Source organism: Echeneis naucrates, chromosome 11 (assembly GCF_900963305.1).
Source record: "Echeneis naucrates chromosome 11, fEcheNa1.1, whole genome shotgun sequence".
Classification (NCBI taxonomy): Eukaryota; Metazoa; Chordata; class Actinopteri; order Carangiformes; family Echeneidae; genus Echeneis; species Echeneis naucrates.
In genome coordinates, this window is record NC_042521.1 from 645,475 (window position 1) to 667,940 (window position 22,466).

General features: G+C 47.8%; 2 protein-coding genes across 11 annotated transcripts; both read left to right on the forward strand.

Annotated features, from left to right (window-relative positions):
• Positions 1–72: 72 nt before the first annotated feature.
• Positions 73–9,991, forward strand: LOC115051338 (ATPase family AAA domain-containing protein 2-like). Of its 8 annotated transcripts, XM_029514733.1 has the most exons (27): positions 73–257; positions 575–636; positions 762–790; positions 866–959; positions 1,037–1,109; positions 1,706–1,934; positions 2,189–2,255; positions 2,361–2,441; positions 2,666–2,774; positions 2,986–3,101; positions 3,173–3,347; positions 3,445–3,533; positions 3,607–3,766; positions 3,949–4,039; positions 4,143–4,457; positions 4,536–4,644; positions 5,048–5,234; positions 5,574–5,759; positions 5,837–5,972; positions 6,082–6,278; positions 6,417–6,576; positions 7,370–7,492; positions 7,627–7,692; positions 7,967–8,392; positions 9,303–9,430; positions 9,535–9,663; positions 9,754–9,978. In XM_029514733.1, the coding sequence occupies exons 1-27, from the start codon at positions 165–167 to the stop codon at positions 9,781–9,783; spliced, it is 3,660 nt and encodes a 1,219-aa protein (XP_029370593.1). In that variant the 5' UTR covers positions 73–164; the 3' UTR covers positions 9,784–9,978. The 8 variants fall into 8 exon arrangements, 7 of the variants coding, with proteins under 7 accessions (XP_029370593.1, XP_029370588.1, XP_029370590.1 ...); XM_029514728.1 differs by having other exon boundaries at positions 4,143–4,644; positions 9,852–9,991; XM_029514730.1 differs by having other exon boundaries at positions 4,143–4,644.
• A 685-nt stretch (positions 9,992–10,676) lies between these two features.
• LOC115050523 (zinc fingers and homeoboxes protein 1-like) lies at positions 10,677–22,445 on the forward strand. 3 transcript variants are annotated; one of them, XR_003841205.1, is made up of 10 exons: positions 10,677–11,001; positions 12,360–12,835; positions 13,178–13,813; positions 14,272–14,398; positions 14,660–15,889; positions 16,018–16,149; positions 16,364–16,812; positions 16,918–17,186; positions 21,857–21,986; positions 22,140–22,445. XR_003841205.1 is itself a non-coding variant. In XM_029513361.1 (8 exons), the coding sequence occupies exons 2-7, from the start codon at positions 12,480–12,482 to the stop codon at positions 16,802–16,804; spliced, it is 2,922 nt and encodes a 973-aa protein (XP_029369221.1). In that variant the 5' UTR covers positions 10,677–11,001; positions 12,360–12,479; the 3' UTR covers positions 16,805–16,812; positions 16,893–17,317. The 3 variants fall into 3 exon arrangements, 2 of the variants coding, with proteins under 2 accessions (XP_029369221.1, XP_029369220.1); XM_029513361.1 differs by lacking the exons at positions 21,857–21,986; positions 22,140–22,445 and having other exon boundaries at positions 16,893–17,317; XM_029513360.1 differs by lacking the exons at positions 21,857–21,986; positions 22,140–22,445 and having other exon boundaries at positions 16,918–17,317.
• Positions 22,446–22,466: the final 21 nt, after the last annotated feature.

Below are 22,466 nucleotides of genomic sequence, written 5' to 3' on the forward strand. Positions count from 1 at the left end.
GCCGTGACGTCAGCACGGACCGGCGGGTGTGTTCAGTGTCAGTCCGTTTGTCCGGTGTGTTTTCGGCTCCAGCTCCGCCTCCACGGAGGTTTTCTACTCCTGTCCGGACCTTTTCCGTCTTTGGTTGATTTTAGTTTTACTTACCGCGAAGCTAACGCGTTACCATGGTGACGCTCCGAGGCCGGGACAGAGGGGCTGCGGGTCCGACCGGGACCGGGACCACGGCCCCCCGGTCACAGATGTCTGCCCTATCCAATGTGAGTCCGCAGGTTTAAGTGCCATTACTTGTTACTGATGATGTTGGGATGGAAGTTGACAAGAAGAATCTTTTGTATTTTACACAAATCCATCTCCTACTGAGTGCATTAAAAAAAGAAGTTGGCTAAGAACTGACGTTTGGGACGAATCAAACAAAACTACTCTTGAGCCCCTTTTTGTTGGTGCAGCTTCGTCAACACACCAGAAGGTCTCCACTGTTCCTCTGTTTTTGTCTTGTATCTCTGTTGCTCAGAAAGCTTCAGAAGCTCTGGAATAAAGTGAAAGTCGAACCTAAGACATGTTTGGTGTGTTTCAGGGATTAAATGCTGAGGATGATGAACAGAATCAGGTTAAAGAACCGGAGCAAACCAACATCAGGTCTGATCCGTGATAATCACCTTCACTGCTGAAAAGATTCAGATGTTTACCGCTGTGCCCTCTGACTTTTAGTAAAAAACATTTAGATAAATAAGGATTTAAGATTTATTATTACATTTTTACAGGAAATCAGCTCGGCTTCGAACCCCTGCAGGTAAGAACAGGGTCTGGGTTCGAACAGCAGAGAACTCGGTCTGGTTGGTTTACTGGAGTTCCTTTGTGCACCCAGGTGGAGGGAGGAGCGGGCTCAGGAGGAGCACCAGGCCCACCAAACCCACCAGCAGATACCAGGCCTCCAACATGTTTGCCGGCTTTAGCACCAAGTAAGAAAAATAATGTGCCACAATGTTGGTGGAGCGAAGACAAATGGAAATAATTCTGTGGTGTGATCTCTCCACAGCACAAGCAGGTCAGTCCTGAAGAGGATGGACAACATGAAGAAGAAGAGACGGCTCACTAACAACAAAGAAGGAGTGAGCACATCCTGATCATTCACCCCGTAGCTGCGTCCCAACCCACGAAGCCCGATCCAAGCTTCATTCACGAGCTGTACAGCCACTGCTTTTAGCTGCCAACTGTTGAACCGTGTATCTGACTGAAGGGTCGCTCAGAGTCATATCCCTCATCTGAACGCCGATTGGATCATCTTTCTAAAGCTCTTTCATATGTGTCCAACAAAAGGTGCATCCCCCGTGGCCCGACATAACCCAAGATTGTTCATGGGTCGGGAAAATAAGCGAAGAAGCAGCTTCTGTGTGAGCGTGGGTGCTGCCTCTCCTTATCAGGATGATGTGAGGCAGCACCCAGCTGCACCCTGCCACCCCCTCCCTTTGCTCAGCACTCATGGGGAGGGGGCGACATCTCTATCAGCTGCCACCAGCAGCAGCACCAGCCCTTGTTTTTGTGTTTGTTTGTTGACACAGTTTTCAATCCAACATTTAAAAAATCTGAACTTATTTCATTTATGTTTTTCTATTATTCCGATTTATTGACCTGGGGGGGGCTCTGCCTTGGAAGTTTTTCTGGTTTTTAGGCTCTCACAGTGTTTTTCTGCGTGATTGAATTGCAGAAGATCTATTCTAAAGCCCAGAAGAGGAGAACCCCAGTGCCACCTCAGAGAGATTCCAGCGATGATGACGAAGAAGAAGGTCGGCGCAAAACATTCAGGAGCCTCTCAGAGGATGATGATGACAGCAAACAGGAAGTGGCTGTAGATGAAGACAGCAGCGGAAGCATCAACCAGAACCTGGACGCCAAACTGAGCAGAGCCTCATCGCTCTACCAGGGACCCAGCAGTGGTCAGTACAGGATCCAGACCAGAACCAAGTAAAGGAGCTGCCAAAACATCTTATCGTAGCTTCACACTTAAGGAGTCGCTTAGTATCAATTCGACTATTCACAAGCTGAACGGCACACGAAAGGTCTCCATGGAAACATCTTTCCTTAACAAGGGAACCTTTTCAGAGATTCTTTACTGCAGCAAAAGAGAAATGAAACCTTGTGTTTGTGCAGCCGGACACGTTCAATGCCCTGATGTTGTTTTTCCCTCCAGACTTCCCGAGAGGAACCTTCAGGATCAGCGCCTCCGGACCAAACACGACCCGCAGAGGAACATTCAGGTCCGACTGATGTTTCAAACTGGTTTATCTTTGAAGAGAAGACATGCAGAAACCTTAAGATGTTAACAAAACCTTTAAGTCATCTCTCCTCTGGTTCTCCTCCAGACCGACAAAGAGCACGTGGTCGAATCAGTCTGATGACGACTCTGATGATGAGGAGCAGAGTGATGAAAAAGCGTCTGGCAGGTCAGTACATGATGTATCACGGGTAGTTCGGCTCCTGACTGGTTCCTCTCAGCCTCTTCACTGGCTCCTAATTTATTTTAGAATCAATGCTAAGGATCTACCGTTTGTTTGTGTGTTAGTTTTTAAAGCCCTCAGTGGTTGAATGTCCTGTTTGTCTGAAGTGCAGCATCGTCAGCACTCATCAGAGCTCCCTGTTGATCACTGTGTTGTATTTATCATTCCAGCTTTCGGCCGCTCAGCCTTCGCTCAGATAACTTTCTTGGGACACGCCAAGAGAAGATGAATGCCGGAGCAGGTCTGGCAGACATCGATCCCATGGCCATCGACCAGTCAGTGAGTTCAGACCACAGACCATCTGTAAACCTGGATCTGGACTCTGGGTCTGGGGAAGTGATGCCAATGCTGCAAGCCTTAAACATCTATTCTTTCTAATGACCGCAGAAGGAAATCTTCTCTTACTGCCTCCCTTAGTCTTCACCTTTCATGGCCTCTTACCTTCTCCTTGCCTCCTTTCCTCTCTCCCTCTTTCCTTCCCTTCCCTTAGGTGGGATTTGACAGCATCGGTGGTCTGTCTGGCCACATCTCAGCTCTGAAGGAGATGGTTGTCTTCCCCCTTCTTTATCCTGAAGTCTTTGACAACTTCAGGATCCAGCCGCCCAGGTATCATGCACACAAACACACACACACACTGAGATAACCCAGCAGTAACCCATATCTCCTGTCCCCTCCAGAGGTTGTCTGTTCTACGGTCCTCCAGGGACGGGGAAGACACTGGTTGCCCGGGCGCTGGCCAACGAGTGTAGCCACGGCAACAGAAAGGTGTCTTTCTTCATGAGGAAAGGAGCAGACTGCCTTAGCAAGTGGGTGGGCGAGTCGGAGCGGCAGCTGCGACTGCTGTTTGAGCAGGTAACCTCCATCTCCACAGCACTACCCCGCTGGACTCAGGTCCCCCATGAATGATCTGAGACTCCCCAGGTGATGCTGGCATGTGTGTCATCCTCAGGCGTATCAGATGCGCCCATCCATCATCTTTTTTGATGAGGTCGACGGCCTGGCTCCGGTCCGGTCCAGCAGACAGGATCAGATTCACAGGTCAGAACAGACCCGTCACTGTCGTCTTTGACCTAAATGATGTCGACTCACACCTGGGCTCTGTGCGATGCAGCTCCATTGTGTCAACGCTTCTCGCCCTGATGGACGGTCTGGACAGCCGCGGTGAAGTGGTGGTGATTGGAGCAACAAACCGACTGGACTCCATTGATCCAGCGCTGCGACGGCCTGGACGCTTTGACAGGGAGTTCCTGTTTGGTCTTCCTGACAGAGAGGTCGGTTATTTCTGAAGTATATCCATTTTAAATTGTACACACCAACATCTCCAGGATACAGCAGCTCGTAATTCTGTTTCTGAATCCAGACAACAAATGTAAATTTCACTTACATTTAGTCTGAGTCCACTTTTATAAATGCCATGTTTATTAACCTCTGTTTGTTTACCTCAATGATTCAGTGCCGTAAAGAGATCCTTAAAATCCACACCCGGCAGTGGAAACCTCCTCCATCTGAAGGTTTCCTGGAGGAACTGGCAGAGAAATGTGTTGGTGAGAAGAGACAAAAGAAACACACACTAAAATGACCTTTGACCTCTAAATCTGAGCAGCTTCAGTTTGGTGTTTGCTCGCATGTTGTGGTTCACTGTCTCAGGTTACTGCGGTGCTGACATCAGAGCAGTGTGCACCGAGGCGGCACTGTGCGCTCTGCGCCGCCGCTATCCGCAGATCTATGGCACCTCCCAGAAGCTGCTGCTGGATGTCTCCTCCATTGCCGTCAGCAGCTGCGACTTCGTGGAGGCCATGAGGAAGATGTCGCCGGCTGGACAGCGTGCTGCTGCTTCACCCGCCAAACCCCTGTCTCCCGTGGTCCACCCGCTGCTTGGCACCACCCTGCGGGACATCCTGGACCATCTGCAAAGACTGTTCCCTCACGCTGAGCAGGGCATGAAGAAGAGGAGGGAGCCAGGTAGGTCACAGCTGCCTGTCAAAAAAACTACATCTCATCAGCAAATTTCAAATTCATCTGTTACTTTCCACATGTCAGACCTGACCTCCGGGGTCCTTGATGATGGCCTGACGTATGGAGGAGACGAGACATCCAACATCTCCACACCCTCCACCTCCAAGAGCAAAAACTTCCTGCACTTTGCCAGGTGGGTGTGATGAACACTTTACCGTCTTTTATACCCTTTTTAAAGGTTAGAGAAAAGGGTCAGTTTGGTGTCTTCTTCATCTCTTAAGCCAATAAAAGCCGAAACAAACTTTGGCATCATGTTCAACAACAAGTTATCTTATCAGTGTCGCATCTGTGTTCTGGACTTCAATCAAATTCTCTTCAGTTCAGGGTCTCATCTTTTAGCATTGTCGAGGTAGCTAGGCAACAGGAACAAATGAGCAGGGGAAAATCCTGATGGAGAGTTTAAATAACTACAATCTTACTTCAGGAAACAATGCGATATGAATAAAATACATTTATTACAAATTCTTCTATAAATCTGTTATTTTACAAAGTTAAGTTAAATGTACAAATAAATATTTCTTTGTCTGCCTCTGCAGGAGTGCAGTCAGACACCCAACATCACACCGTCCCAGACTGCTCCTGTCGGGTCGACCTGGTGCAGGTCAGACCTCTCACCTGGCTCCTGCGGTCCTGCACGCTCTGGAGTGTTTCACGGTCCACAGCCTGGACCCTGCTGTACTGTTCGGAGTCAGCAGCACAACTCCAGAGGAAGCCTGCGCTCAGGTGACACACCTTACAGCAAATTCGGTGTGTGTTTTTGTGAGCTCTTGTTTTCTGAGCCACTATCCCCGATTCCAGAGAACAGAGTCTGAAGTGAGCCGGTGTGAATGTGGATATAAGGGGGCGATGAAGCTTTGACAGGTTTTGTTTCCTTGAAGCTGAACTGAAGGCTCAGCTGTGTTTGACTGACACCTGGAGGTGATGATGATGAACAGCAGGTTTTTTAAACCACAAAGAACTGATGTGATGGTTTCAAAAACATGAAATCGACTTTGTTGAAGTGTTTCTGATCCTTCGGCTCTGTATTTCTCATGGATATCAAATCGGTCTCTGCTCCGTCAGGTGTTCTGCGAGGCCAAGCGGACATCTCCCAGCATCATCTACATCCCCCACCTGCAGCAGTGGTGGGAGACTGCGGGGCCTGCACTCAGGGCCTCCTTCCTCAGCCTGCTGGGCAGTATCCCATCCTTCTCCCCCATCCTGCTCCTCGCCACCTGCAACCTCCCCGTTGCACAGCTCGACCTGGAGGTGAATGGCTCAGGGAGGTAATGTCATGAAAGCCACAGGCTTCCCCACAGGAGTTTCATTTTTGTTTCTGTCTTCAGATTCAGGGTCTATTTCGGGAGGAGTACGGGGAGGTTTACACCGTCAGTGTCCCCACCCGGCAGGAGAGGACAGACTTCTTCCAAGACCTCATTCTGAACCAGGCGGCCGAGGCTCCGCCCTCCAGAAGGAAAGGATGTATGTTACTCTATGCCGTTTGCAGTTTGATGTGGTGTTAGTTTTTACGATTTCAGACTGGAGGATATATCTTGTCTCATCCACTGTCCACTCCCGCCCCCCGTTCCAGTGGCTCAGGCCACAGAGATCCTTCCCCTGGCTCCCCTCCCTCCCCCTCATCAGCTGTCACAACAGGAGCTCCTCCGCCTGGAGGAGCAAGAGGAGGACGTTTTGCGAGAGCTCCGCCTCTTCCTGCGTAACGTGACAGAGCGACTGGCTCTGGATCGCCGCTTCAAGGCCTTCACCAAGCCTGTGGACATAGAGGAGGTGAGGGGTGGGCAGATAATGCCAACAGGGGAAATGTCATTTGATATGTTGGTGTAAATTTAGAACCTTCATCACAATTTTCAGTTCATGCATTTTTGGTTCTCTTCCTTGTTTCCTTCCTCTCCTTGTCTCCTGAAGGTCCCTGACTACCTAATGGTGATAAAGAAGCCCATGGATCTGTCCACACTGATGACCAACATTGACGAGCACAAGTATGTCACCGTCAGCGAGTTTATGTCGGACGCTGACCTTATCTGGCAGAACGCCCTCGAGTACAATCCAGACAGTGACCCCATGGGTGAGTCCTGAAGACTGCGAGCAGATCACAGAAGATCCAACTGATCCAAATGAATCTGAAGCCTGATGTGCCTTCATAGATTGATTTAGAATTCCAGAGAGAAGTCTGACAGAAGACTGATTATTAAAAATATCTTCTTATGGATATTAAATCAGAGAAGAAAAAATATGAACCTTTGATGTACAAAACCATAACACACCCTTTTATTTCGCTGTTTTGATCAAACAGAGCAGATGTTTCCAGGTGAAGCCTTTCATTTCCACCTCCACCTCACTTCAGAGGCAGACTGGTTCAGAGAGGAGTGCTCTGTAGATGTCTGATTCACTATAAACTCAGCAGAAAAAAAAACATTTCTCAGTTTGATGCGATGAATAGGTTTAAGTGTGAACCAGAAGCCAAACTTTCACCTGGAATCACCTGTATCTTTGTGCAAGACCTTCCCATTGTCCACCGGTGTCTCAGGCTGCGGTCGGGAAGTCAATGTCATCTTTCCTCTGACCATGAGACGGAAAAGGCAACGAGGTCAAGGAAAAAGATGACAGGCCACATGAGAATATGACTGCTCTCACACTAGGTTTTTTAACCGCACAAACAAAAGAGAATATATATGTTGAGATGTTCAATGTTTCATCTTTTAAAGGAGATAAGATGAACCTCAGAATACAGGGAACATAGTCTGGCTGCTTCTGTATGAGAATGAATGAATGAATGAAGATAACCTGGAGCTGCAGTGTTGTATTTCAAAGGAAGCTGCTGTTGTACGTGTTTATTTGTGCTTGTGTGTGTTTGTCAGACCGTCACATCCGTCACCGTGCGTGTGCTCTGAAGGACACGGTCCGCGCCATCATCAGAGATGAGCTAGACGAAGACTTTGAGAGAGTCTGCGAGGAGATCAAAGAGTCTCGAGTGAAGAGAGGTGATGCTTCCTGTTTGCCCTGATTGGTGTCGCAGGTCAAATCTACCCTGACAGTGACTTTTCTTCCCACCAGTGTGTGAAACCTGCTGCATCATACATGGTAAATGTTCTAAAGGCTTTTATTTTGTCTGCAGCTTCCTCCTGTAGGACTGAGGCTGACCGAGACCAGACAGATAGCAGGAACAGCCTCCGACTACACGGTGAGTCCACCGTGAATGACCTGAGGTTTCACTGCAAACGCTCATGATGCGGTTAAAAAGAAAAACAGAAGTGTGGATTTGGAAATGTTTCTGAAAGAGAATGAAAGTGGAGTAAAGCTTTGTGGACAGGAAGCTGCAATTTCTCTGTAACCACTAAAACATCAGAGTCACACAGCAGAAGAGGACAGGAAGTCATTAGAGCAAGAGAGAAGACCTTCTGTTCCACCTCAGTCTAATCACCTGCCCCCCCCCCCCCCCCCCTTTCTCACTCCAGCCCGTCAGCGACGTCACAAACGGCCTCGTAAATCCAAGTGGAGCACCGGCGTCATTAACAAAACCAGGAAGAAGAAGCCGCCAGTGCTCACATCATCTTCCTCCTCTTCAATGTCTAGGAAGGCCAGTTCAGAGTCTGGCCCAGAGAACGGAGTGAGGAACGGATCTACTGATCTGTGCTCGTCTGCCACATCAGAGAGCGGCGACGGCGAGCAGAGCCACCTGACAGTGACGGCCGACGGCTGTCACCACAGTGCCAGTGGTGTCACCTGGATCCAAAATGGAGTTCTTATGAACGGGTACCACCATGCTGAACCTGAAGACAGCATTCCCAAAGGGAGGCTGACGTTAAGGTTACGAGACCAGGCCCAAAAGACTCCCCCAAACCCAAAGACAACGGTGAAGGGAGTTTATCTGAGCAGATTAGGTCTGTATGTCCTGCAGATGGTCCCCTCCCTGACTGTGTGAGCGCTTTAGGCTGCTAACTGGACTGAGCTCCGCCCTGCACATCAGACTTTGTAAAACAGGTAGTGAGAGTCACGCTGCTGCTGCTGCTGCTGCTACAAAGCTCTGCAGATGGACAGATGGTGAAAGTGACGCTGCTTCTGTTGCTGGACGAGCTTGAACGGGCCCCAAACTTAACAGTCTAGGCTCTGAGCCGAGCTGAGAACTGCTACCTCATCAAAGTTTCACTTGCACAAACATGTAGCCTCAGATTTAGATCAGTCACGTGTGATGATGATTCACCATCAGTTTATTTAGAGAAACTGATTCTAAAGGATTCAGCCACACTGTGTCAGGACTGGCACGTGGTCTGAACTAGTTCTTAAGAACCAGACACAAGAGCAATCAGAAGCCCACATGCATGGTGAGGGGAACCAAATCTGTAGGCCACATACCATGGAGTGACCAGTTCCTGTTCCGGTCGGTCCTCACCATCCAGCCAAAGAAAGAACGAACACCTGATAACTGCGTGGCACAGTTTTCTCTCCGGGCCGTTCCTCAGGCTGAAACTGTTCTTTTTACTCCTGAATACCATCTCCTGTGGATGAGATTAACCACAGTGAATTTGATTTGCTAATGATCAAATCTGACCAACACGATCCTCCTCCTGAAACAAGCTTCTGAGAGTTCAGTGACTTTGATACTTACAGAAAGAGTCTTGTTTTCAGATGAAGCTAATCCTTTTTTCCCCCCAACCATTAATTAATTCTATTAATAATAATTATTGTTGTTTTCTGTTGTGGTCTTAAATTAGTCTACAAACTGTTACATCAGCCTTCTCTAAAACACTGAAGAATGAACCCTTTCTTCTTCTCCCTCCTCCACATCTCTAGAAAAGCAAAGTAAGAATGATAACAGATCCAACAAGGAACCTTTTGAGCAGCTGGAGCTGTTCAACACATCAGTGGAGATTCTGGACCAGGACCCACCACCTCTCCTGGTGGATCACAACAAGCTGAGAGTGAGGGGGTTTTCCTGCTAAACTTCATCTGAGCACAGTGAGAAGGAACCAGGATTCTGCTCTGGTGGTCGTGCTGACGGTTTAACTGGTGTCTGTCCTCTCAGGGACTCCTGGACAGAGCTGTGGACAAAACGGACGGCGCTGAGGTGGATCCGCTGGAGAAGCTTTACGCTGTTCTGGCTCAGTGCATCTACAGACACAGAACCCACCACAACAAGAAGGACCTCATCCAGGTAGGACCTGCAGCACCAACTGTGATGTCACAAAAGGTCACATACTCAACAATGATCACCGGTTTTGGTGTTCTTTTTTGTCTTTTTCAGGAAATGAAGAAAGAAATTGATAGTTTCTGATAATTGGTGCCAGATTTATCAATAAAACCACTGAGCATTAAACTGTCACATTGTTTTTATATCCACAGATGTTCATGCTCCATATCATCATCAGAAATACCTCAGAGCTGATTTATAACAGTCCTATGAGTAATTTATAAAGATATAATGATAATGTTTTATTAAATGAAATAATTGTTAGTTGAATTGAGTTGAATAAATGCTATTGTGCTTTAATTATGCTTCCTGTCTTGTTTTATTGTTTATTTATTGTGTCTTTAGTTATTTTGTTTTCGATTGGATTGTTGGTTGTTATTCATTCTGTGTCTCTGTGTGGACTTTGTCTCTTTATTAACTTTACAATCAGAAAGGTCAAAGGTCATTTGAAACAGAACAGTGGCCCCGGACTCCTGGGGCTCTTGGTCTTGGTCTGGGTCAGTTGCAGATAAATACAGAAGTTAAAATCTCATTCTTCTATTAGCTGATTTGTGTTAACTGTAGTGAGACTGAATGGACTCCTTCCTGTTGATACAGGATATAATTATTGGATTAGATTCTTTTTAAATTGATATGTATAAACATTCAGGTATATTGTCAAAGTACTGTGCAGCAGAATCTCCAGTATATTTCTATAATCTGTGTAGAAGTTAAGATTGTTTAACTGACAGTATTTCCTGTTGATCTTCATCAGGTAAATACTGAACTTTTCACTCTTCCAGACAGACTTACAGTCAAAAACAGCGCTACAGATCACACCCAAACAAAAGCTTTGGCTCTGCAGATGTCTTTGTGTTTATTTTATTGTTTTTGTTTTTATTTTTTTTCTCATTAACTTCTTATTTTGGATTACGCTGTGATTGACGCTTTTATTTTGAAGAGGTCAAACCGGATCCGTTTTCCCGCCGTTGCTCGCTTGTGGCGGCGGCGTAAAAAAATGGCCACCGTCAGATTCGTTGAGCTGTCGGTACCGTTTTTATCAAAAAAAGGCCGTTTTTATTAAACTGCAGTTTTTATTGACGAGCCGGTGGAGGAAACGATGCGAGCGGCTGCGCCGCTGCCGGAAGCCGGAACCAACGGGCGGTAGGCAGGTCGTTCCCCGGCCGTTCCAGCCGATGGGGGCTCGCTGTTTTCGGGCTAAAGGCGGAAGACTGCGCATCAACACGGCCAGCCGGAGATGCTACACGAGCCGCGGCCGCTAGTCAGCTAACCGTCGGCGGCGAACCGGAGCCCATCCGGCAGGTAAAGTCCCAGAAGGCACGCGGCAGAACAGGCAAGCAGCTGTCGGTGCCCCGTAGGGCGGGCCGAGCGGCGGCTCCGCACCCGCTGCCAGCAGCCAACGATCGGCTAGCTAGCTTTAGCCGGGTCGGCTGGAGGCTGTTCCTCTTTCTGCTCCGCTCCCCCTGTGTGTGTGTGTGTGTGTGTGTGTGTGTGTGTGTGTGTGTGTGTGTGTGTGTGACTGACTGACTGACTGACTGACTGACTGAGAGTGTGTGTGTGTGTGTGTGTGAGTGAGAGAGAGTGTGTGTGTGTGTGAGTGAGAGACTGAGTGAGAGAGAGTGTGTGTGTGTGTGTGAGTGTGTGTGTGTGTGTGTGTGTGTGTGTGTGTGTGTGTGTGTGTGACTGACTGACTGAGAGTGTGTGTGTGTGACTGACTGACTGAGAGTGTGTGTGTGTGTGTGTGTGTGAGTGAGAGACTGAGTGAGAGAGAGTGTGTGTGTGTGTGACTGACTGACTGAGAGTGTGTGTGTGTGTGTGTGTGTGTGAGAGAGTGAGTGAGTGAAAGACTGACTGAGAGAGAGAGCGAGAGAGAGAGTGTGTGTGTGTGTGTGTGTGTGAGAGAGAGAGAGTGAGTGAGTGAGAGACTGAGAGTGTGTGAGTGAGTGAGAGACTGACTGACTGAGAGTGTGTGTGTCTGTGTGTGTGAGTGCATGCATGCATAATAGTGGTTGCGTGTGTGTGGACAGGAAGTGCATTTTCTGCTGCAGCCCCAGTTTTTTAAACCCAGACTGGAGCTTCAGGGCTTTTAGTCAAATTATTTTATGAGCTCATGAGCTTGTTTACCAAATCCATATCAGACCTGCAGCGGACGGTCGTCTGAGGTGGATGAAGTCCAGTTATGCTAGAGAGGGGGTCAGAGGAAAGGTGCCATGAGTGGATGATGGAGGGAATTTAGGAAATGGGCCCCTGAGTGGACGAACAGGTTAAAGGCCCCTGCCTTTTTTAATGATGCTCCATTTAATGGGAAACAGACCAGGAAGGAGGGGAGGGGTTAGGGGGTGGGGCTACAGTGTGACTGACAGGCTACAGCAGGTTAGATCCACCCCTCACTCCTCTTCAGCTCCACCTTCTCCTTGAAAGACACCTGGGAATGACAACTAGAAGGCAAAACTTGGAGGTGAACTGTTTGATCAGCTGATCGCCGTAGCTCTTCAGAGAACTGACAAAAAGTTGAAGTAATGCCTGAGAAAGAATCACATGGAACGCTAAAGAGATGGAGGAGAAACATCTGCAGAATCTAAAGAAGAGCGTGGCTTAAAAAAACGTTTATCTGTTATATTTCAATTACAGGTGTTTAAGCTTCCCTTTGTCATCTTCAGGAATCAAGGATTAGAGGAAGAATTTCAACAGACGATATCCTTCTTTATGGAGCCACAACAGGACGACTTCAACTGAGAAAGCTCAAAGACTCAGCCAGACGCAGCACTCCCAACCTCAGGATGGCGAGCAGGAGGAAATCCAGCACGCCCTGCATGGTCCCGCCCCGAGAAACTGTCGACTCGGATCAGGAGATGGAGGACTTGGAGGCGGCAGAAGCGGAGGACAGTAATGGCGTGTCAGCCCTCTCCTCGGAGGCTTGCGGCCTGCAGGAGGAGCATTGTGAGGAGGCCGACGTCAGGCCGGTGTCGGACCCCTACTTGGACTTAAACATGGCGGAAGGAGGGTACGAGTGCAAATACTGCACCTTCCAGACATCAGAGCTCAATCTGTTCACTATGCACGTGGACACGGAGCATCCCGACGTTGTCATCAACACCTCCTACGTCTGCATGGAGTGCGACTACCACACAAAGAGGTACAGGTCCTGGACTGTGTGTGTGAGTGTGAGTGAACTCAAACCTGTGACTGTGAATCATCAGATTCCACCAAAACCAGCATTTCTACCATTTTTCAATTTCACATGAGATTTAATTTAAATCTGGATAATGTTTTCAATGCCTCAATTAGTCAGTCATTGGTTGCATTCCTTCAAAATAAAGTTCACTGGTAATTAAAGATACGCACCTGTCAGCAATAAATTTTGATAGAGGCAGAGGACCCACCAATAACTCAGTGAAGGTCTGCTGCTGTGTGGGGTTGTCTGTTCATTAGTTATGTCTGATGGAAGAAGTATTTACCCACAGTTCTCCCCCTTCAGTTATGACACGCTGCAGGCCCACAACGCTCGCCTCCACCCGGGAGAGGACAACTTCACACGGACGATGGTGAAGCGAAACAACGAGACCATCTTCCAGCAGACGGTCAACGACCTGACCTTTGACGGCAGCTTTGTCAAGCTGGAGGACGACGAGACGGAGGACACGTCCCGCAAGGGCATAGCCCTCAGCAAGACACCCATCATGAGGATAAAGAGCAGACTGGAACCCAAGAAGTTTGCCACGCACAAGATGGCTGTAGACGACATCATCAAAGTGGAAAGTGATGATGAGGACGATGAGAACAATGAACCGCCCACTCTGTCTCCAGCTCCAATGATCCCGGCCACCATCACCACCACCTCTCGCCTCATCCCGGTCTCCACACCTGTGCAGGTTCAGGCTGTTCCCCAGAGCATCGTGGTCAACAGCCCCAATGTGCTGCAGATCAAAGGAGGCTCAGGCAGTGGTGGCAGCGGCGTGCTGCCTCCGGGGACACTGGCTCAGGTTCTATCTGCCCTGCAGACCCAGCAGACCGGCCCTCAGACCCAGACCCAGCTCCTCATCCCCATCAGCAGCATCCCCACTTACAACACGGCCATGGACAACAACGTCCTGCTGGTCAGCGCCTACAACAGGTAAAACACATGCAGTCAGTCAGCTGCTTCCTTCCAACAACTCACAATGACACAATAATCATTTTATTTATTGGTTATTTATTGTTAGTGAAATAACGACAGGCCTATAATTAATAATAAATAGTGGAACTAATTAATTTAACGATCAGTTAATTGACATTAATTTGAAAGTGTGAAAAAGATGGTGTTGATGTTGAAGGGACAAGGACGCTCCTTGATGGTGCCGAGTATGATCTCGAGGTGCCTGTAGCACCGACGTCTTGTTGGATGATGAGTCATTGTTCAGCCTCAGTCAGGAGATTTTCCTACATACTGCTAAAATAACGATCAGATGAGTCACTAATGAAAACAATCATTAGTTTTGGAGCAGCATAGTAGTAAAAACCTCAACCTTGATGTCTTTTCCTCTGTGGTCATTGTTGATCAGGAATCGATCAGACTCTGACTTTGTCTGGCAGGTTTCCGTATCCGTCGGTGTCGGAGATCATGGGCTTGTCTTCGCAGACCAAGTTCAGCGAGGAGCAGATTAAAGTCTGGTTTTCAGCTCAGAGGCTCAAACATGGCGTCAGCTGGACTCCAGAGGAGGTGGGCCTTTGACACGACATCAACTTCACAAGATGCTTTTCCAAAAAAAACCAACAAAAAAACAAAATCTGAGCTGATTGTGACAAAAACCTTAATGAAGTAATCATTTTAATTATTGTGTAATCCGTTTAAAGCAGCAACAACTGAGTCTCGTATGTTTGTTCAGCCTGAGATGTTTAGGTACTTCTGCAAGGTACAGAGCCCAATCTGTGACTTCATAATGTGTTCGTCCTTTTATTGCTACCTGTCGTTGCTCGTCAGGTGGAGGAGGCGAGGAGGAAGAAGTTTAACGGCACAGTGCAGACCGTCCCTCAGACCATCACTGTCATCCCCGCCAACATCGCTGCTGCCACCAACGGCCTGCAGTCCATCTTCCAGACGTGTCAGATCGTGGGACAGCCGGGCCTCGTCCTCACCCAGGTGGCCGGTAATGGGAGTGCCGTGCCTGTCGCCTCGCCCATCACCCTGACAGTCGCAGGCGTCCCCGGCAACCAGCCTAAAGCTGCTGAACCGTCCACATCGGAATCAAAGACTGAGATGTCGGCTTCTTCTGCCAGCGCGGCACCGCTCACTTTAGATGCAGGAGCCACAAAACCGAAGAAGTCGAAGGAGCAGTTGGCAGAGCTGAAGGCCAGCTACAGCAGGCGGCAGTTCGCCACAGAGGCCGAGATCTCCCGCCTCATGCAGGTCACCAAACTCTCCAAACGGGCGATAAAGAAGTGGTTCAGTGACACGCGTTACAACCAGAGGAACTCCAAGGATCACCACGGCGTCCTGCTGAGCGAAACCTCGTCCAGCAGAGCGTCGGCCTCGGCGGGAGTCCGAGTGGGGAGGACCAGCAGTGGAAGCCTTAATGACATCAACAACACTGATGCCACTGCTACCATCGTCATTGACTCCAGTGATGACACCAGCGACTCCTCTCCAACGTCTGCCAACGCACCGGGGTCATCTGGTTCAGCCAGTGAACTGCGGGTCAAATTCCGCCATGCCTTCCCTGACTTCACGCCGCAAAAGTTCAAGGAAAAGACGCCTGAGCAGCTGTTTATCTTGGAGGCCAGCTTCCAGAAATCAGACACTCCTTCGGATGACGAGCTGAGCCGGCTGCGGACGGAGACAAAGCTGACAAGACGCGAGGTGGATGCCTGGTTCACAGAGCGGCGGAAAATGCCCTCAGCAGGTCAGGCTAAAGAGGGAGATGTGGAAGGGGACGCTGAGAAGGCGAAACCAGGCGCCTTGCCTTCATTCTCAACTCAGGAGAGGCAGACAACTCCCCCATCCAGCAGGAAGACCATGAAGAAGACACCAGAGCAGCTTCACATCCTTAAGAAGGCATTCGTCCGCACGCAGTGGCCAACGCCTGAAGAGTACGACCAAATGGCGGAGGAGAGTGGCCTGCCGAGAACATACATCGTGAACTGGTTTGGAGACACACGCTACGCCTGCAAGAACAGCAACCTGAAGTGGTACTACCTTTATCAGAGCGGGAAGGTGCACAGCCTTTGTTTCTTACAGCTTATACAATCAGCTCATGTTGTTTGCTCAACCTCATTTCTCACCTCTGACAGTCCACATCATGTTTCTAAAGCTCAGACCTTCTACGTTTTTCTGGATTCAAGGTGGATGAGGCACTGAACGGTGGAGCCAAGAGCCAGAAGAAGTCCAGGAAGCGTTTCCGGGGCTGGTCCAGGAGGACACGTCGGCCATATCCATGCAAACGGTCCCCACAGGGGGGCGCCACTGCCATCAAGGTCTGTGTGTGCTTGAACCTGAACCTGCTCTGAAGGTGATGGTGTGTTTGGTTTTAAAGCAGGAGCCAATGTCAGACCTCCTTATTCGGTGACCTGAAGTCCTGTTCAAAGACTCAGAACCTCTGAACCTGATTTAATCACATTCAGTTTTGTTTAGTTTACTTGTAAAACGTTCTTTCTCATATGATGGTGACCTGAAGGTTCTCATCTGCAGGTGAAGTCCGGTAAAGCCTTTCTTCAAGACTACTACCTCAAACACCGAGTCCTGAGCGAGAAAGATCTGGACGACCTGGTGACCAAGTCCAGCATGAGCTACGAGCAGGTGAGGGACTGGTTCTCCGAGACTGCCAGGAGGGTGGAAGAGGGGAGGGAGCCCTTCAGCGACGAGGAGGCCGAGGGGGAGGAGGGAGAAGACGAGGAGGAGGAAGAGGAGGAAGAGGAGGAGGAGGAGGCGGCAACCGTGGCGGCGGAGCACAGAGACAGCGAGGGAGAGATGGAGGTGAAAGAACAAGGAGAGGAAGCCTTGGAAAACCAGAGCGAGGAGGAGGAGCAGAAGGAGGGAGAGAAGGGGGAGGAGGAGGAGGAGGAAAAGGATACCCAGGAGGAAGATGAAGGTGCCAGCCAATCACAGCCAGAGGCAGAGGAGCAGACATGAGCAGACAGGTGAGTCCAACTTGAGAATTGCCATCACCAATGAAATATTGATTAATAATTGATTCATGATCAGAACATTTGGAACACAGTTGAGGTTCCCTCTTCCCACTCCAGACGTAGCGTTGCTCCCCCCACTGTGGCGATGACACAGGAAGTCACACATCAGTGTTTCTCAGCTGGCGGCTCGGGACCCAAAGACAGCCGCAGGATGCTCGGATGGATCATGTGACTGCTCAGCGACGGGCTGGCGCCTCGGAAGTGGACTTTGGGTCCTGATGGAGCTGAGAATCACTGAGACGCCGGAGCGGAACGAACAGCAACGCGTCAGGATGTATTTACTTTGGGCTGAACTGTGGGGACCAGAGACGACGCCTCTCACCAGAGTAAGTTCCAGCTCTGCTCCTGTGTAATACCAAGGCTTTCATTTTGCCGAGAACGACAGGGCTTTTATTTTGGCCTTTTGTGTCACTTTTCTTATGAGAAAAAGAATCTACATTTTAAGGTAAACTTTGTATTAAGAAAAAAAAAAATCCAAAACATTTGTAAGAGGTGAGACCTCGTGTGGTTTCCTCGTTATTCAAACAGCTTTTTTCAGAATAACGGAGGAAGCGTCAGACCTTCTCCACCCCCCCCAAAAAAAAACAAACAAACAAAAAAAACACCAAAACACGTCGCTCTTCTGAAACTGCAGGTTTTTAAAACCTCATTGTTTTTCTTGTTTTTTTTTTTTTTTTTTGTGAATAGACAAATTAGTGCCATTCTATTTCTAACTTTTTTTGTTTAAAATCAAAAAGATGAAATGAGTGCTGGAGTTGATTCCACATATTTTATTTTATTTTTCAAGTGATCTATTAAAGTCTGATCGACATCTATCGTCATGGAAACTGAATCCATTCTACTATTCTTTTTCTCTGTTAAGATGGTGGTAGTTTCTACAAGATGGGTGTTTGGGTCCATTCAGTTTCAATAACATCATGGGTTCAGTCTGAATTTACCTCCAAACACACAAATCACTGAAGGATGCGCGACAGGGACACAGCAAACTAAACTAAAGGGAAAATCCACCTTAAATTGATTAAACTGACCGATCAGAGTCCTAAGTATCCAGATCAGCCAAACAGAAACCAAAATCAGGTCCACCACATCCGCCAACATCTGCAAGAACATCTGTGAAGTGACAGAAACTAGATCTTAAATGGACTGAGCAGGGCTGAGCAGGTCTGATCGGGTCTCATCAGGACTGATCAGGACCTGTGGACTGTGGAGTCAGACTAGCCGGGTCTTGGATGCCCCCCATAAAATGAAGTCATGCTAAAGTAGGACCGGCTGGCTGACCGCAGCAGGGTCCTATGTCAGCTGACGATTGTTGAAAGGCATTGTGGGAAATATGGGGCAAGTAGAAAAGGCACCAATCAGGGACTAAAACTTTCAGTTTTTTTGTATTCTTTTTTTCTTGGGGTGGATTTTTCCTTTAACCTTCAGACTCTGTTTGACTTTAAAGAGACAAACATGGACGCTTCGGTTTTGATGGTAGGAGGTCACATGACCAGGTATCACTTCCTGGGTGGGCTCTGCCAAAAGATAGGGGAAATAAAATGGACGTCATGTTTGCTCCTCTTCAGGAAACAGACAACTTTACCTCAGTCAGTTAAGCTACAAACTTGGACTTTATCACAGGTTTTTCATTTTCTAAAAAACTCAATACTGTATGCATGAAAATGCACGTACACGGTGATAAATCTGTCTTTCACAAGGCGTTTCCTTTATTTGTCCTCGCCAAAGTCAGTGAATCACTTTAGAGAGAAAAAAAGCAGACGTGGTTATTAGTGCATTTATCTGCTCATATACGGGTGAACTAGTTAACGACAACTTTCAGGTTTTCCATGAGAATTTACAGACGATATTCTAGGGACAGGAAACCACAGGCACTTGGCTCGGTTCCCACCGGGGACTTTTTAACTTTTCATAAAGGAAAAAAAAAGCTTTTATTTTGCTTTTTCTGCTCTCTTCCTGTTTCCTGAACCATGTAGGACTCTGTTAGCATATGCAAAACGTCACAGAACAATCAGCAGGTGGAGCGGTGAACTGTAAAAACAGCGTCTCTTTGTTTTGTTTTGTTTTTTAAAGGATTTGGGATCCTGGTTCGAGCTCTGTAATTTTGCAAAGTGAAGCCTCTGCCATTCTTTAAATTGCTTTAATAGCCAACAGTTTTTAGTAGTTTATTTATTTATTATATCTGGACTTCATGGATCTTTTTTGTCTGCAAGCAAACACAATAAAAAGTGAAAAAACTGTTTTGATTCAGCTGCTGGTTTGTTTGTTTCTGTTTTCCGCACTCCCTCCGGATGGTCAGACACATATTTTATACCTGATGAGTCGTTCTGATAACAGAAAATAATCATTAAAGTTATTGATTACCCCAATTCCAAAAAGGTTTAATTAGTTTTAATTAGATTCAAACCAGTTTGGACCTTTTTAAACCTTCAGACTGTCTGGACCTTAAACATCCAGGAACCATTTGGACTAAATGCTCAGTTCCACCAGACCAACTTTATCGTTGTCTCCTGTCGAGTGTTCAGTTTCTGTCTCTGACATGTTGGCTCTAACACACTGAGTTTAGTTTCATTAAAAGTTTCCACAGAGACAAACGTCCTCGCGCAGATGTCGTCTCTGTGGTGGTGGTTCGTCCACAGACCTCAGTGTGAACTCTTTTAATTGGACCTTCTTTGTGCTCGGCCGCTCTGGAAGCTGTTGACAGTGTGAGAGGACGCTGGTGGATTCCAGTAATTAAAGATGATGAATCAGAGGACCACAAGAATAGTTTGTCCTTTTTGTGGCACGTCTATAAAATTGAATTTACTATTTCATGTGGCAGCTGTTTCATCACACCATTTCATCAGTTTGTGAAAGCAATTCAAGTTTCAACTCTGCTGATTCATATTTAGTAAAAACTTTCTGTAGTTAGTTAAGGTTAGTGCTTGTGCTAATGCTAACGCTGATGAGGTGCCAGGTTTATTACCCCACCCGGGAGGTTGACAGGATGTGCTCCTTCAGTTTGTGATGTATGAATCCCTGATCTGTCTGTCCGTTGAATAGAGCCCGTAGAATATTTGTTATTAGGATAAAACACATCATTTTATTTTATTTTGCTCCACAGATTTTCCTTCTGAGGTTCTGAACGACTGCAGTCAAACTGACTTCAAATATAAACCAATTTAACACATTTGATCAGATTTTTACTAATCAAACGAAAACCATCACTTGTTTAAGCCTGTTCTATTCTTGCTTTGCTGTCGATTTCCTGTGAACAGCAGCAGCCTCCTTCCCACCCTCAGCTGGGGTCAGGGTATTCGTCCGCGATGAGTCCTGATGCTGTTTTCAGTTCATCCAGTGATCAGGTGAAACGCCTTAAAGCCAGTCTAACCAGTCCAGGGAACATGCTGTTCTGCAGCAGATCTGAGCGGCTGCCTTTGGCTTCCCTCCTTCGGCTCCACCTGTCCCGGCCCCCGGTCCCGGCCCCCGGACCCGGTCTGGGGCAGATATACCCGTTCGGCTGCCACAGAACGACTTTCGGGAGCCATGTTGGGGCGTTTGACGCGTCTGTGTGCTGGGAGCGGTTTGTCTGTCCAGCAGATGGCAGTGTCGGCTCAGACAGCCGTCCTCTGGAGCGCTACTGTAAATCATGTAAAGCTGTTGGGGTTAGGTAACACACCATTTGTTCACAGATCTGGGCATTAGCCAGCCTTCCTGGAAGTTCGCAGACTGAAAACCTGGTGGCCCTCTGAGCTCCTCTTCTGTTTCTGAATGAAACATCTGAGGTGGGAGGTTTGATTCTTCACAGCTCGGAGCTCGGCCCCATTTTGTGGCGTCGGGTCTCCCTCAAAAACACCAGTTACACGCCACAAATGGTCTGGCAGGGGACTGTAGGAAAACCCGAGCAGACCGCCGGCCTCGCAGGAGATAACAGTTCATGGTTTTCAGGAGAGAAAAGAAGAGGCGGCCATCGAAGAGTTAACCTGCACAAGACCCGACTGAACGCGGGGTGGGACCGGACAGGGAGAGGGGGAGGGATGAGAAAGAAAACACGAGCCGACACAAACTGTGTGACGTGCCGACCAGAGGCCGTGTGAGGACAACGGAGAACCTCTGACTGCTGACACACACACACACACACACACACACGTTGGTCCTGGGCTAGATCCAGCTGCTGGCTTTGAAATCTAATCTGGGAGTTCAACACAAAATACGAACATCTGAAGTTTATGTCTGCATAAAGTGTGTATTCATTTTAAAGTCTTTGAAAACTCCATTTCAAACTTGTTTAAGCTCAAACTGAAGCTTCCACATTAAACTAATGCATGAATCGTGTTCATTTAAATCAGCTGTTCCTGATTCTGATCTTTCAATTGATGAACGGATGGATCTCTTCACACTGGCCAATATGTTCAGATTTAATATGAGACAGTCAGCTGTGACTCTTCACTGAGAATCCTGTTAATAATAACAATAATAATAATAATAATAATGATGATAATGATTGTAAGATCTGTTGTTGATGTTAATAGTCAGTGTTCCAGCTCTGAGCTGCTTTAGTCAGTTTTTCAGACCAGCAGTTTCTCTTCTCTCCTTTTTTCACTCAGTTACGCAGCAGAGGGCGAGTGAGGATGGAGATATATTGGGGGTCTGTCTGATGCTGTGGGTCAATTTGAGGACAACCCCCCCTTCTTCCCTCCGTTAAGTCTGTAGTTTCTGCCTGTCCATCCTGTCTGATCTGTGCGACTGAATGAATGAACACTTGAATGACTGGATGAAATGATGGATGGATAAGTGACCACGTGCTTCCTGTTGTCTCCATCACTCTGACTCGGCTTACTGTCAGTCTGTTTCCTGTTCAGATTCAGGCCTTGGAAACGTTTTCCAGAATAAACCTGTTGGTTTGTTTGTTTGTTTGTTTTTCACCTGACTCCTCATTGTGTTTCAGTCTGACAGAGTAAACAGACCTTCACCTTCACAGTCATCCATTCACACTGTGAGTCGTTGCTCCGTCCCCCAGGAAACAGATTTCCCTCCGGTGTCCGTCTCCTCATTTCGATGATTGGCTGTATTGTTATGAACCGGAGTGAATGGAGGAGGAGCTGAAACCCTCAGCAGTGCGTTGGAGGAAGACAGAGGCGTGTCCACAGGTGAGGCAGAGATCAGTGATGTAATCACAAAGATAATTAAAGCTCCGCCCCCTGAGGTGAAAGCACCAAACAAACTTTAAAAACAAAAGTGAATATTTTCCCTGAATGAATAAACACCACCAAGGGTCACAACAAACCAAACACTCTCTGCAGGTTGACATCAGACTTAAAGATGACTTGCTGCGTTTGCTGTCCTGCTGACCGTGGCCTGCTGACTTCACAGTGTAATGAAATCCCCCACCGCCGCCGCCGGTCTATGCGATCCATCAAATCACGGCTGCAGGTCTGATGTGAATGCTGATGCAGAGGCAGGTTTAACCATTTATGAGCGTTTTCCAAACCACCTGGCCGCCCATCACTTCCTCCACTTGGCTGCCGTCTTTAAAAACTATTTATTCTTAATTTTTTGCTGTCAGTCTTTTTTGTGTTTTTCTGTTAACAGTATCTCAGCGATACATGGGAGATGTCATTATTCACGCT

Bases quoted from the DNA above. Each gene is read 5' to 3' on its own strand.
- LOC115051338 (XM_029514727.1), top strand. From the start codon at position 165: ATGGTGACGCTCCGAGGCCGGGACAGAGGGGCTGCGGGTCCGACCGGG. The intron at 2,442-2,665 runs GTCAGTACATGA...TTATCATTCCAG, and splicing joins GATGAAAAAGCGTCTGGCAG to CTTTCGGCCGCTCAGCCTTC. The intron at 5,760-5,836 runs GTGAATGGCTCA...TTCTGTCTTCAG, and splicing joins TTGCACAGCTCGACCTGGAG to ATTCAGGGTCTATTTCGGGA.
- LOC115050523 (XM_029513361.1), top strand. From the start codon at position 12,480: ATGGCGAGCAGGAGGAAATCCAGCACGCCCTGCATGGTCCCGCCCCGA. The intron at 12,836-13,177 runs GTACAGGTCCTG...CTCCCCCTTCAG, and splicing joins TGCGACTACCACACAAAGAG to TTATGACACGCTGCAGGCCC. The intron at 14,399-14,659 runs GTGGGCCTTTGA...GTTGCTCGTCAG, and splicing joins TCAGCTGGACTCCAGAGGAG to GTGGAGGAGGCGAGGAGGAA.